The sequence below is a fragment of the Macaca thibetana genome, chromosome 6 (genome assembly GCF_024542745.1).
Source record: "Macaca thibetana thibetana isolate TM-01 chromosome 6, ASM2454274v1, whole genome shotgun sequence".
NCBI classification, from domain to species: domain Eukaryota; kingdom Metazoa; phylum Chordata; class Mammalia; order Primates; family Cercopithecidae; genus Macaca; species Macaca thibetana.
Genome location: NC_065583.1, coordinates 46,319,447 through 46,333,067, shown reverse-complemented (window position 1 = coordinate 46,333,067; position 13,621 = coordinate 46,319,447). Strand labels below are relative to the sequence as shown.

The following is a 13,621-nucleotide window of genomic DNA, read 5'->3' as shown; positions in this document are numbered from 1 at the left end:
TCACATCCCTTACTGGTCCCATTTTAGTTAAGGATACTGAGGGTGAGTCTGGGGCCAGCTCTCATGGGTGGCTCTTTGTTCACTGGCAGATCTACGGTCATCGATCCACCTGAGACTGTGGGTGTGTTGGTGTCCAAGGCACTGGGCCAGTCCGCCTATTTCAGCTGGAGTTCTTCACATGAGGCACCTGCTGCCAGGTGGAGGGGTTTCCAGAGGTGTAAGGTAGGCATCTACTGTAGTACTGCTAGCCTCACTCACTGCATGCCTGTGCATTCTGAACCTCCTGGCTTGGCCCTGGAGCACCTCAGTGGTCCACTGTTGACAGTGCACAGTGCATTTGACAGCCACAGGGGAAACCCTCTTGTGACTTGCTTTTGACCATACACGGCTTCCAGCTTGTGGAGACTTAGGAGCTTCTGGATGCCTCGGGAGTGGAGTTCCCTCTTAGAGGACAAGAGATGTGCCCTCAGCCTATGTGAAGGAGCCTGCAGGCAATTAATTAGTGGGGGGCAACCCACGGTTCCTTCACACACAGGTGGCAGCTCCTCAGCCACAGAGCACACCCACAGAGCAGCAGCCAGTGCATACAACCCTGCCCATGAGAGGCGTCAGAGCTCCAGAGCCGCTCTGGCCACAAGAGTGGTGTTAGACCTGTGCAGCTTCCTCCTGGGAGATCCTGGTGATTCTAGACCAATAGGTGGGCCAGGATGGTGGGTGTCATGTATAATGAAGGAAAAGGGCTCTGCTGAGAGCAGACAGGTCATTCCTCTGGCACCAGTGCCGTTTGCAGATCTGAAATCTTGGCCCACACCAGGCACAGCTGCCTTCACTATAGTCACAGGAGTCAAGGAGCACAGAGCACAGGTTATCTGGATTGAGCCATGTTGGGAACTGCTTGAGGAGATAAACTCAGTCTTCCATTTTTGGGGGCATCTTTCCAGCAGCTCAGGCTGCTTCCAGATATGGGCTGGGCTCCTCAGTCCTGTTGCAGCCTGCACTTGAGCCAAGGGGCCAAGAGCTTCTGGAGCAGGCAGAACCCCGTCTGTGGATGTGACCTGGATGAACGGGGGCTGCAGGGTGCTGAGAGGAGCTGTGAGAAGTTGCTTTCTGCATGTGAAGCCCAAGACTATGCTCTGCCAGCTCCAAGGTTCCTGCAGTGAGGTGCCCTCCTGCCTGTCTCAGCCTCACGTGCGCACAGGGGGCTGGGCTGAGGGCCTGTGGAACTGCTGCAAATAGCAGTTGTCAGGTGACCTGATGGTCTGCCTAGCTGAGCTAGCCCTGGGGCAGGGCTTCTGTAGCTGCAGCCGGGCTGTGTGCCCAAGCAGATGTCTCCAATGGTTAGCTACATTCCACACAAGCTGGGTGAGATGTGGTATGATGCGGACACAGTGTGGCCTGGCCCATGCCGTGCCACGCTGACTGGGAGGTCGCAAGGGGTTTCCATGGAACACACCAAAAGTGTGCCAGTCACTCCTGCCTGTGACCAGTGCTTTCTGACACAGACCCCTCCTGGGGCTTTCCCTGCCTCTGCCTTGGATCCTTACAAAAGGGTATGTGACTTTCAGTGAGGAAATATTCTTTTCTATTCCTCTACATCAACAGTTCTCACACTTCAGCCTGCATCAGAATTCTGGAGAGCTTGTCAAAACCCAACAGTTTGATTCAGCAGGTCTAGCAACTTTTGAGAACTGCTGTTCTACAAATAGCCAGCATGGACTTCATAATCTAAGCTGGCAGGGTGGACCCAGATGTTGAGGATCTGCAAATGGGGGAGGGAAGTCAGCATCAAATGTTTTAGACTTGCAGTGCCCACACCTGCCTGCACTCCCATTTAATAGCAGACTGTTCCACCGGAATGTCCCTGGCCTTGCAAGCATTTCAAGATTGTTGGTGGGTGAACATGAATCTGGGTTTGTTTCCAGGAAAACCCTTTGTTGACAAATCCATCCCTCTGTCCTAGGAAGCTACAGCCTAAGAAAGAAACCCTGCTATGGGACTGTGGCTGCTCTGGACTGCGCAGGCTGCCAGGAAGGAATGGCAGAGGTAATGGCTTTCCTAACATTTTCTGGTGGGTCTCAAAATGTCTTGCTGCCAGTTAGAATGCCTGTAGCAAAATGGAATGTGTAGGTGGATGCCTTGCAAGAGCACTCCACACAAAGCCCTGAGGCCTCCAGACAGAGGCAGCAGTAGCACACGCAGCAGCTGGGGCAGGTCAGACCCAGGTCTGCCTCTGAGGCATGGGTGGCCTGACAGCCCTACTCCCTCCAGGGTAGAGAAGCAGAGTGGTTAAAAGCTCAGGATTTCCAGGAGTCACACACGATTTGAGTTGTGGTCCCGCTTCGGTGCCTTGTTTCCCCATCCTGTGCAATGGAGTCAGAGTATGGGACAGGAAAATGCACAGCAAGCATGGCACAGAGAGTCTTCAGTTAAGAGGAACTGTCTATAAAGTAGGTGGCTTTGAAGGGTCTTTTAAAAGGCTCATGCAGTAGAAAACTGCCTCCTCCACCCTTGTCCCTGGGATAGCTGTGACTGGGTGACTGCTGTTGTCCTTGCAGTTACACTGTGCTAACAATGTTGGCCTCGGAACCCAGAGAAATGCTGGCCATGACTGTGGGCATGCAGCAGCAGGGACTACACAGAGGCTCCCCGGCGCAGTACTGACTACTTTCAGGCGCACTCATGCCCACTGGTGTTGCATCTTTAGCTTCTCAGCTGGGTTCACTTGTTACTTGTATAACCACGGCCCCTCTGAATAGCCATTCTTGCCTGGCCTGGCCTCTGTGACAGCCACTCTGTCCTACAGCTGCACTGCCCTCTTTTCAGACCAGATGCTGCAGAGCAAGAGGGGCTAAGGGCTTCCACTCTAGAGTCAGAATTGGGTTTGAATCCCAGCTGCTGTGGGCCAGGGCATTAACCTCTCTAAACATTAGTTTCCTCCACTAGACATTAGGTGTTTCAGGTGTCTATGCAATGATGACAATGGTGGTGATGATGAGGCTGCCAGTGCTGCGGCCACCATCAGCCCCGCCCAGGAGATGAGTGCACTGTGTGTTGTTTCCACTCTCTTCAGCCCCTGATCTGGCCTGTGGGTTGTGTTTATGGAATATTCCTTAAGTTCCTCTGGAGTCAAGTGTTTCCTACACCATAGGGCTGGGACCTTGAGCAGACTAAAACAGACATCTGAGCTTTCCCTAAAGTCACTCCAGTTGTGTAATGACCTTTGCCTTTCCCAAGAGTACTAGACCTCAGTTTCCCAGGGCCAGTGCAAGATGCCCTCTTGGGTCAGCCTGCTCAGTAATAGCTGGGGGTGTACACATTGGATGCCTGTCCCACAGTCCTGTCTGGACATGCAGGAACTCTAGGTCCACCAAGGAGCACATCCCAGTTCTGTTCAGCCCTCTTCTTGAGTGGGGCTTCACCACACACGCCTATTTTCAGTGAGCTCAGTTTCCAGGGCTGGGGCCAGGCAGGTATGCAGCAAATCCAGGTTAGCTCATTAGGGACCTCAGAGTCACAGGGGAAGAGGCTGTATCCTGGGGGTCCAGGGAGATTTTCTGGAGCAGCCAGACTGGGAGCTTACCCTTGATGACTGGGGAGGAGTAGAGGTGGATTCTGGTATTCTTTGTCTGTCAGTCACTTAGGGTATAGACATTCTTCTGCTAAGATTAGGTCCCCCTCGCACTGTGCTGTGGGCTGCTCTTAGGCCTTTACCATTTTTTAGTAATTGCCAGGTTGTTTGAAGTTGCCCTAAACATAGGCCATTTTGATCCAAGTCATTAGGATCCTGAGCCGAGAGCAACGGTATACAGGAAGGAGAACATTCAGAAGCAATGGTGATGGGGCCACCACTCCCCTGAGCTGTGCCCCCTGCAGCTAGAGAGGGGATTGGGCAGCCCCAAAGTGGCCTCTCACTCGAGGCCCCCAGGCTTTGGGTAAATGAAAAATTCTCCCCTATTCAAAGGCCAAAGGCCTTTGAGTTTCTGTCCTTTTATCTCACCTCTGAGGCCAGTGGTTAGGAGGAGAAAGAGGCTGATGGCTATACTTGGGCAGGTCAGGGAGTTCCCAGGTAGTGTTTTATGCAAAGAGAGTACACAGGCAGGGGACAGCCCTGTGGTGGGATGAGAGGAGGTAGGATCTGGGGTCTGGCTGACCAGTGGTGACAGAAGGCAGGGGTTCCATGAGCCTAACAGCTCTGAAGCCAAGGGCTTCCGATCAAATTCTTGCTCTACCACGTACAAGTTGACCTCAAATGAGTTACTTAACCCCTCCATGCTTCAGTTTCTTTGCCCTTGAAAGGAATAATAATGCTCACCTTGTAGGGTTGCTGTGAGATAATGCAGATAAAGGGTTTAGCACAGTACCTGGGGCTCAACACATATCCATAAATAGTAGCTTGAAAAAAATAAACCACTTTCCTTTTAAGCTCATAAATCTAAGGAAAGTTTAATCAAAGCCCCAAACTAGTATTCTCTATGTACTACCCCTCTGGAGAGGGGTCACCCCTAATGTGAAACAGAGCTGAGGGAGTAGGGGTATCCATAAATATCATGACCAGAATGACTGAGGACAGGATGTCCAGATGCCAGGGCCTCCTTGCCCCCAGCAAGGCCGACAGGCTAGATGGAGCCATCACACAGGTGTGGTTGTGGTCATCTTCCACATTAGGCTGTGTCGCTGGGCCTCAGCTAAGAGAGTGATCCTTTACCAACGGCTCTTTCCCAACATGCTTACATTTATACTGTTTTAATCCCAACATTACTTTCATGCCAGAGACACTGGATGCAACAAACAAGCTGTTTTATTTCCCGTCCTAAAACCCACTGTGATTTACTGGCCGGCTCTGGTGTAATCCCATTTTTTTACTCATGAAAGAGAGGGCAGCTGTTTACACAGCTCTGTGGGGTGAGGTCTGCCTGGCAGATGTGGCCTGGGTAGCTGTACACATGTGCTGCCTTGGGCATTTCCCCCCTTAAAGCTTTCAATTGATTATTTTTATTCCTACTTTTTACTCCATGAAAAATGTAAATAAGTTTGTAATAACAGATGCTCTTTTATGAGAATTACTTTTATGCTTCAATTAAAAATTTCTCAATACCCATATGAAAGGGTGTGAAATTATTACCTCCAATAAAGTTTCCTATTGCCTCCCTCTTCAGAAGCACCTTTCATCAGAGCAGATCAAAGTACATCCGAAGCACTAATTAACTGAGACTCAGAACCATCTGTGAGGAAGGGCAGTCCCTACAGTCTCACTTGCTGATAAGGCAGACCAGAGCAGAGAGGTTGATTCATTTAACCAAAGGTCACACAGGACAGGAGAGCTGAGGGGCCTTACTCACAGCTCCAGGACCAGACAGCCCAGAGATGCAAGGCCAGGGAACGGGGAGGCAAGCCTGCCCAGAGCTCACCGACTGGTGAGGGGCTGCTGAGGAAATGCTCATTCTTCTGTTTTTCCCTTGACTGGGAGAAGTGGGGGCAGCAATGGGTGGCAGGCAGTGATAGAGGCTCCAGAGAAGGTTCAGGCGCAACCGGAGATCTTTCCCCCAGAGCCTGGTACTGGTGGGCCCTTCCAGTCACACATGGCCTTGGCCACAGAAAGCCCTGGGGAATGGTGGCAGTGCCCATCTGCCTGTGGACAGGGTCTTTTGCTAGGCAGAATGTCAAGTGACAGGAAGCCCACCCCGTACTAGTTCTGCCACCAGTACTTGAGGTGTGGGACCTCAGTAATGGCAGCATGCAGGAGGCAAAATCACGAGGCCTGCCTAAGCGGAAAATGGCAAAATGTACTCTCTATCCTCTTGAAAGTTTGGAAGGAAAGTGTTTGAGAGAGCAGCTTTCTATCAGTTCATGACATGGTTCTGAGGACCGTTGCTCAGGCTCGCCCAGAAGGAAAGGACAGCCTGCAGGGTCACAGGCAGTTGGTGCTACACAGCCCTGCCTTCCTTGGGTGCTGGGAGGGGCTGATGGGCAGAGACCCCAGAAGGCTCACAAGCTGGGAAGGGAAGCCCCAGGAGCAGTGGCAGGTACTCTGTCCAAAGTGAGCCATCTGCCAACACAGAACCCCAGGTTATGGCTCCTCTTGGGCGCAAGTTGTTAACAGCTGCAGCCTCTAAAGGCCAGTTTCTTTTTGCTTCAGTGCCCAATGCAGACCTTGAGCCTTCCAGAGGCCTTGGACTTAGACCCTTGGTAGGGAGGACAATAGTGATGGGCAGTGGGACACAATCTCAGAGGTGGCTCTGCCCTGACAGGTCCTCATGTCTGCATCATGGGACACACTTCTGAAAGCACTCTGCCTTCTAAGAGCTCCTTTAATTTCTAGAGCAACCCTGAGACACTGCATGGGGGGATTATTATGCCAACTTCTCAGAAAAGGATTAATTTACATGTCATCACTCACCTGGTTAGTGGCCAAGCCAGGACGCAACTCCAGGCCTGACCCCTAAGCCAGAGTGCAGTGCTGCTCCAACAGGCAGGAACCTGATAGGTTATTTGCTGACATCTTTGGGGTGTACAACCAGGGAGGTACTGAGGGGGTTGCCCTGAGCCGTACCTGCATCATCAGCTGTCGAAAAACTAGGCTTCTCCCATGGTGGTCCTCTGGGTATGTGTATGTCTTAGGGGCAGTTGTATTGCTGGTGAAGACCTTGGTGAGTCTACCTGGGGATTTTCTGGGACAGGAAGTGGAGTAGGGCCCAGCCCTGTTTAAAATCTCACGTAATTCCCCATTCCATTCCACCAGGTCCCATTACCTCATTAGCAGACCAGCAGGGTTACCTAGGGCAGTAAGACAGTGAGTCATGTAGAGACACAGGTTCTCAGGAGGTGGAAGATGCTTGTGAGTAGAAAGGAAAGGGGTAGAGGGCTTTATCCAAAGAATACTGTGGTTTGGGTGGCAGACTGTAACACAGCTATAGACTTATTCTGAGACAGCCAAGCTGTTCATTTGTATCCCTGTTATTCATACCTCCAGATCTTCTCCACCCATCTAAGTCACTGTGCCCTTCAAAACTTGCTCTCTGAGGCGCCATTTCTGTGGTCCCAGTACACCCTGGGGTCCCCTTCTGTGATGACATTTGCTATCAAAACTGAAGTTTTATATCATCCTTGGGATTTGGATCTCTCTGATTGTCCCTCACCATCATTTAATGTCTGCATTCTTCCCTATGTCGTGCTTCTGGTCTCCTTGGTTAAGGCAGCCTCCGCGGGCCTTGCACAGAGTGACAGCACCACAATTATGGGCGATGTGTGCGCAGAGAGACACACCCATGACTGATATGTAACAAGCATATGCCCCTACCTGCCGCTGCCGATGGATGGAAATGCAATGGATTTCAGCTTCTTATCATCAGCCAGGGCCAAGCAGTTTTTCACTGTCTTTTCCAGAAGTTCTTCACATTTGTCTGCACCCCAGACTGGACTATTACAGTGGATCACAAACTTGGCAGGCAGGCCGTGACCTGCGCTTACGGCAGCTAGTGGTGGGGGGATGAAACAGAAATAGTGAGCTCTGGTTCACTACAAAGCACAAGATGCCAAACACAGACCCACTCCCCTGCCACCATACATCTTCCTGGGCCCTCCAATGGCCTGTGTCTGAGGAGTTCCACAGCTGTCTGCTGCGTTGTGATTCCAACGTGAGCTCGAGCCGAGAACTGCTCATCATTTAGTCTTTTCACTTGAAGAGGGGAGCCAAGCCAAGCCACACCCTTGGAAAGTTGGCATTACAATATGTCACCACCAGGAATTTTGACCAAGTTCGTAGTAAGCCTTTCTCCACTCTCAGAAAGCTTACACAGTTCTCCCAGAGGCAGAGCCTTACCCATCTAACTCAACTGAACACAAACTCAACTAAACATGTCAGAACATCTGCAGCCTTAAAATAATTGTTTTGGGTTTCCAACCCTTCTTCTTTAAGTCGACTGGTGTGCTAATTATCGACTTGCACACCAATATGATGTATTTGTCTCTACTATGATGTATTCTCTAAATCTCCCAGACCCAATTCAGGACAAAGCTACCAGGAAAGCAACTGCTTTAAATGATCTGCTAAGCAAACTGACCAGCATCTCCGCTGCCATTGTCTTCTCCCTGCTGAAGATGGCCTCACTGTGTGAATAACTGATCCTGTTTGTGGCAGAATTAGCTTAGTTTTTAAGGAACTGTTTTTTCTTTTCCTAGAAGAGAAGAGGGGCCCCTTTCCAGCTATACATCTCCACCAAAAAGACTTGCCTTTCCCTTGCCAGATCTAAGGACACAGGCCTGGGGTCTGCCACAAACTGCAAAGTACCATGTCTCCCACAGCATGTTCCAGAATCCCCGTCCATAGATGCTCTGCAAAGGTTTTGGGGGCACTGGGTTTAGGGGGTGCTGCATGCTATGCTTCTATACAGGAGCACATTAGAGTCTCCATACCACTGCTAAAGTAAAACATCCAAACTTTTTGTATTTGGTTGCGTATTTCTGAAACCCATTTTTTTTTTTTTTTTTAATGGAATATCTTTACAAGGGGTATGTGTTGTTATGGTCGTGTGGTAGATACTGGAGAAGGAGCGATTTGTGGGTAGTGTCTCATGGTACAGTAGAAACAGCTCAGTCACAGGGCATGAATTTGAGTCCTGGCTCTGCTTTGTGATTGGGCTTGAGAACTCTAGGCTGACCTACAAAAACCTGACATTACGGCATTGAATTAAACCAGTGGGTTTATCCCCATGAGAAGTCATGGCTAAACTACGCATAGAAAAGGACTGGAAAGAAACATTAACAGTGACTATCTTTGCACGGTGGAACAGGAATATGTTTTATTTGCCTCTTTATACTTTCAAAATTATTTTAAAGCAGTTTCTAAAGTAGCTTTAAAATCAAAAACAAAAGTGTTATTGAAACAAGCAAAAGTATCTTGAACCATGCTACACCTAATGGGTTTGCATCTGCTGTGGCTGAGGTTTCCCACAGAGTTTGGTACATGGCAGCACCAGGCTGCCTCCTACCAGGCCTTGTGCCAAGGGCTACCAGCAGTACTCAAGCTGGAACCCTGATGGGAAGAGACCCACAGGCTGGTCAAACAGGTGTTTTAAAGGGACTGGCGAAAGGCCAGCTGCCCCTGGCTAGGTAGTTAAAACTGTGTATGCCTTCCCTTGTACAGTGTGGGACTTTGGTGGTACTGCCTGGAAGAACTTTATAATTAGTGCCCTGTATGTCATGCCCCTTGCAGGCAAAACAGAAGTGGCAGAGCAGAGGTCAAAGGCACAGATCAGCAAAGGGAATCCTTCTGGATCCTGAGACTAGCCTGAAAGGGGTGTCATTTGTCACTAGGAATAGAGGGGCAAGGCCTGGTGGACCCTCCAAGAGAGAGCTTATGCGAAAATTATCAATGTCCAACTTTAGTTAAGATTCATTTTTAAAACGGAGGATTTAAAAGACAGGATAGGCATTGGAATTGGGTAGTAAGAAGAGAAAACCAGAGCCCAACGTGAGGAAATGGGTGATCTGTCCTCACACAGTTGGTGGTGGAGCCGGGCCTCCCCACTGACTCAACTCTCAGGTCCTCAGGAGGTCCTCTGTCCTGTATACCCCAAATGACCACCTAAATTCAGGCCTGAAGCAGTAAGAAGTACCCTGCCTCCAGGTCTTAGCAATAATTCTCCCCACATCAGATGCCAAGTTGTTTTCTTCCCCTTATACCAGGGAAGGTGTAACTGGCAAATGAGAAATGTGTATTTATACGTTTCCTATTACAAACATGGATGGCTGAAGATTTTTAATTAGCATCTCTCACCAGCAGTTTTGCAAATGGCTCAGTATCACTCCCTCTCAGCTCTTAGATGTACCAAACTCAGCTCCTATAATTTCTTAAAATTTGAGATCTAGACATCAAACATATAGGAGCTATTTTAAGTAATAAAAAAATTCAAAGGTGATTTTCCCAGACAACCTGCATGTGATGAAACTCTAAGTTACAAAGCTACAGGCTGTCCTTGGCCTCCGTCTTGAAGATGCGGCTATATTGCCATGCACCTCTAAATTCTAAGCCATCTCACAAAATGGTTTTCCTAATACTGCATGTGCCACAACCAAATAAGCACGGTGGCTTTCACACCTCACCTCCAGCTACTTCCAAGGGCCCGTTCTTTTTCCGGAGTTCCAGGACAGCTTCCACAAACTCCTTGCCACCTTTCTTCTCCAGCGTGTTTCCTAGACAAGGACAGGGTGGGGTCAGGTTGCCATTCTGTGTCTCTGGCACACACAGACACTTAGCATGTCAGGTGATTACATACTTCAAATGATCTATTAAATTTCCATCAGGCTGCAAAACAGGAACTAAGCCTTGGCTGAGTTAGTAAAGTAAAATTGAGAAGGGCTTGTCATCACCAGTTACTACCTTCACATTGCTGCTTCATCTGGCTGTCTCTGCTGCCCCTTATTTGGGTCTGACTCAGGGTGATCACGGATGTGACAGAGATGTGAAAGAGACAGGAGATGCTTGTTTTTTTTTTTGCAGACATGCTTGTCCTGGATGCTTTTCACTGGCATGAGATACCAGCTGGTACTGGTTTCCAAGACTAATGCCTGCCTTGGGTTTTCTTCTCTGTCTCTGGGGAGAACCCCCAAGTAAGGAGGTTTCAGCAGCATACAATGCTCCCATCGAGAGGCCAGCTCTCCTCCTGGCAGTAGGCCTAGAAGGAAGTGTTCATACTTGGCCACCTTTTTGGACCAGCATTATTACCATGCTTAGTTCCTGTTTTGCAGCTTTGGTCTCATATGCAAATACAAAATAAAAATGGCCTCAGACGGTATTTTCTTAATTACACTAATGATTCAGAATTGTTTTCAGTAAAGAAGGGCAACATCAGAAGCAGAGCTTAAAGATTAATCTGTATGCTATAAAAAGCTTGGAAAGGAGGATGTCTAACTGCTCAGGACCAGATTCTTTAATAAAAGCCAATGGAGGTTGGGAGCAATGTATTTTCTTCAATTAGGGCACTTGCTAAGTAATTAATTTCTGCTGTGAAAACCAAGTTCCCAAACAAGATCACCAACACCTATGAGAACTCTGAGTTGATACTCATGTGGGATAGCAAGTGGCAATCAAAGTTAGCAATAAGATCAGCCTTTCAAGTTTGGCTAAAATGGGGTCTGAGTCTTCCTTAAGCTCTGATTCCTCAGTTTTGCACATTTTAAAGTACTTTTCCTCACAGGAGGACAAAATACTCCCCTTAAGATTCACATTTGTCTTGGAAAATTCCAGGTGCACCTGGCACAGTTCTGGTACGGGACGGTCAAGGTATATCGGAATGCACCAGCCCAAATTCTCTTTGGAGTCACCCTGCGATGATTAGGGCTAATTATCTTAGTGAAACTTGCCTCCTTTGAATGTTTATTCTGCAGGGGTGAACTAACCCCAGGAGGTGTCTGGGAAGAAGAGGAAACAACTTGGGCCTTGTCCCAAATACAAACCAGGGCTAATGGCTAGGACTGGGCCTGTACCCACCCGCTGTAGGAAACCTGGGGTGTACAGATAAATATGACCAGCAGCCACAGCCCAGGGGAGCTCACAGCTGTGTCTGAGAGAGGGTGGTACAAACTTAGCATCCTTGAGGTAGGATTTTGTGTTACTCTTCATGATCTCAGACTGCCCTCCTGCCTTTACCTGTCCTGAAAAGCAGCACAGACTTTAAATGGCAGAGTGAGAATGTCACACCTGTTGCTGCTGCATGTTTCTAGTAAAGTCAGCATCAGAGGTGGCAGCTGAATGGACCATGCACTGGAGGAAGCAGGCTGGGGGCTTAGAGCCCAACTCCACCACCACAAAGTGGATGCAACCCAGGCAAGTGAGACCCCAATACAGGTTCACCTAAACTATCCCTGCAGCTGAGAAAAAGGAATCTGGAGCCAGAACCAGCTGGATTCCACACACTGCTGCCCCGGGGCCCAGTCTAGCCTTCACGCTTAAACCCATTCTCCAGCTTGAGGCAGGGCAACAAAAACACTGGAGGCTGGACTAGTTAGGGTTCTCATTCTTTATTAAATTTAACTCTTTGGTGAGAACTGAGAAATTTGAAAGGTAAAATATCGTTTTTACTTTATCATGATTACCAACTCCTTTCTAAAATATTTAAGAAAATGGGCTGATTTATAATTAAAGGTATTTTATCTTAGGAAGAGTGTTTAAAAATTTTACTTATAAATATTGCTTTAATTAAAAGTGAAATTTCCAAGTTAAAATACACTTAAATGCATTTCCCAAACTTAAAAACTGAACCCTAGATTGCAGGCAATCAACCCAGTCAGGACTTGACTCCTACACACACATATGTATGCACATGTTCATGTAGACACACGTGTACTTTTTAACAAGAAACAGGCCCATTTTCAACCATATTGTCAACACTCTTATTGTAAGACTCTTGCTTTTGAGGCTTAACTCCAGGGTTAATCATAAAGCAATTGGCTTATTTGCCCCCAAGCATAAACATGTGTTACTCCCATGAGAACAAGAACATTATTTCATGCTTAGAAAGCAGGCATAAGTATCAGTGTTCAAAACAGCCTAAGCGAAAATTTAGGCTTGGACAAATGTCAGGCTAGGCCTGTGGTCTATTTCACTGTTAGAAAGAACTTTTGATGGGTAAAAGTTAATCACTGGGGCTAAGCATTCCTGCACTCGGATTCCTTCTTCCAGCAGTCTCGGGACTTCACACCAAATATGAGAAATGGAGTGATTACTAGCTTCCTCTTTTCTCCTCTCACACATCAAGGTGGGAGCTGGAACCAATTGAGGCCATGTAGGAATCTGGTTTAGCATTGGCATTGTAAAAGATATCTGGGGTCAGTACTGGTTTGGACTGGTCCGCTGGGCAGAAAAAGCCCTGCGGGGCTTTGGAAGACTGGGTTCTGATCTGGCAGTCTTTCTGCCTTGGCCAGTTGGGATGTCTGAAGCTGCTGAAGATTTCTGCAGGTGTGACACTGTCGGTGAGTGATGTGTGCCAGGGTCCTGGGCAAGCTTTTGGACCCAGGTTGCTCCTGTGGCTTGGAAGCTAATAATTCCCCACCCTGTGCTTATCAATGGGTTGTAGGCAAACATGTCAGAGGAAAAGCATTAGCACAATCCTTATTCCAAAGAGATCTATTCCAGTCACAATTCAGGAAGGACTGGGCTCTGCTGGGTGGCACAGTTGGGTCTGCCTGTTATTCCCCCAAGGCTTCAGCCCTGTCTCAAAGCTGCAACTCTGCTTCCTGGCATGGCTAATCCTGCTGGGCACGGCCTTCCTCAGCCTGCAGCAGGTAGGTCAACTTTCTCTTCTCCCTGGACCTGGGTAAGATACTTTTGCCTAGGAAGTTGCATAATTCCCATTTCACCAAATGTCCTGGATGGCAGGATGAAGCCAGGCCTTAGTAACTCCCAGCTATGACAAAGACAAGCCCTTAGTTATTTATTTTTCTCTAAATAAGCACTTCCCTCCCATCAAATGTTCATTTGGTTAAAAAAGGAAGCATCTTTCTCTTAAGCTGCCTGACTTTGGAGCTCTTTAACTCCTCCAAAGTCTTGTGAAAGGGGAGTTTAATTGCCTACAGCCCCATTTCATTTTGGCCTGGCAGACTTGGCAAATTCTGACTTTCCATC

General features: G+C 48.4%; 2 protein-coding genes across 5 annotated transcripts in view; both read right to left on the bottom strand.

Moving 5' to 3' along the window:
* SAR1B (secretion associated Ras related GTPase 1B) overlaps window positions 1-13,621 on the bottom strand; it is a 1,003,791-nt gene that overhangs the window by 738,777 nt on the left and 251,393 nt on the right. The window lies entirely within an intron of this gene.
* The window catches only part of LOC126955997 (core histone macro-H2A.1), a 65,452-nt gene that overhangs the window by 1,561 nt on the left and 50,270 nt on the right, over window positions 1-13,621 (bottom strand). For all 4 annotated transcript variants that reach the window (XM_050792845.1, XM_050792847.1, XM_050792846.1 and 1 more), the window contains exons 7-8: window positions 10,102-10,191; window positions 7,298-7,472 (exon numbers count right to left, since the gene is read on the bottom strand). In XM_050792845.1, coding sequence (XP_050648802.1) covers window positions 7,298-7,472; window positions 10,102-10,191 — 265 coding nt within the window. The remainder of the gene's footprint in view (window positions 1-7,297; window positions 7,473-10,101; window positions 10,192-13,621) is intronic.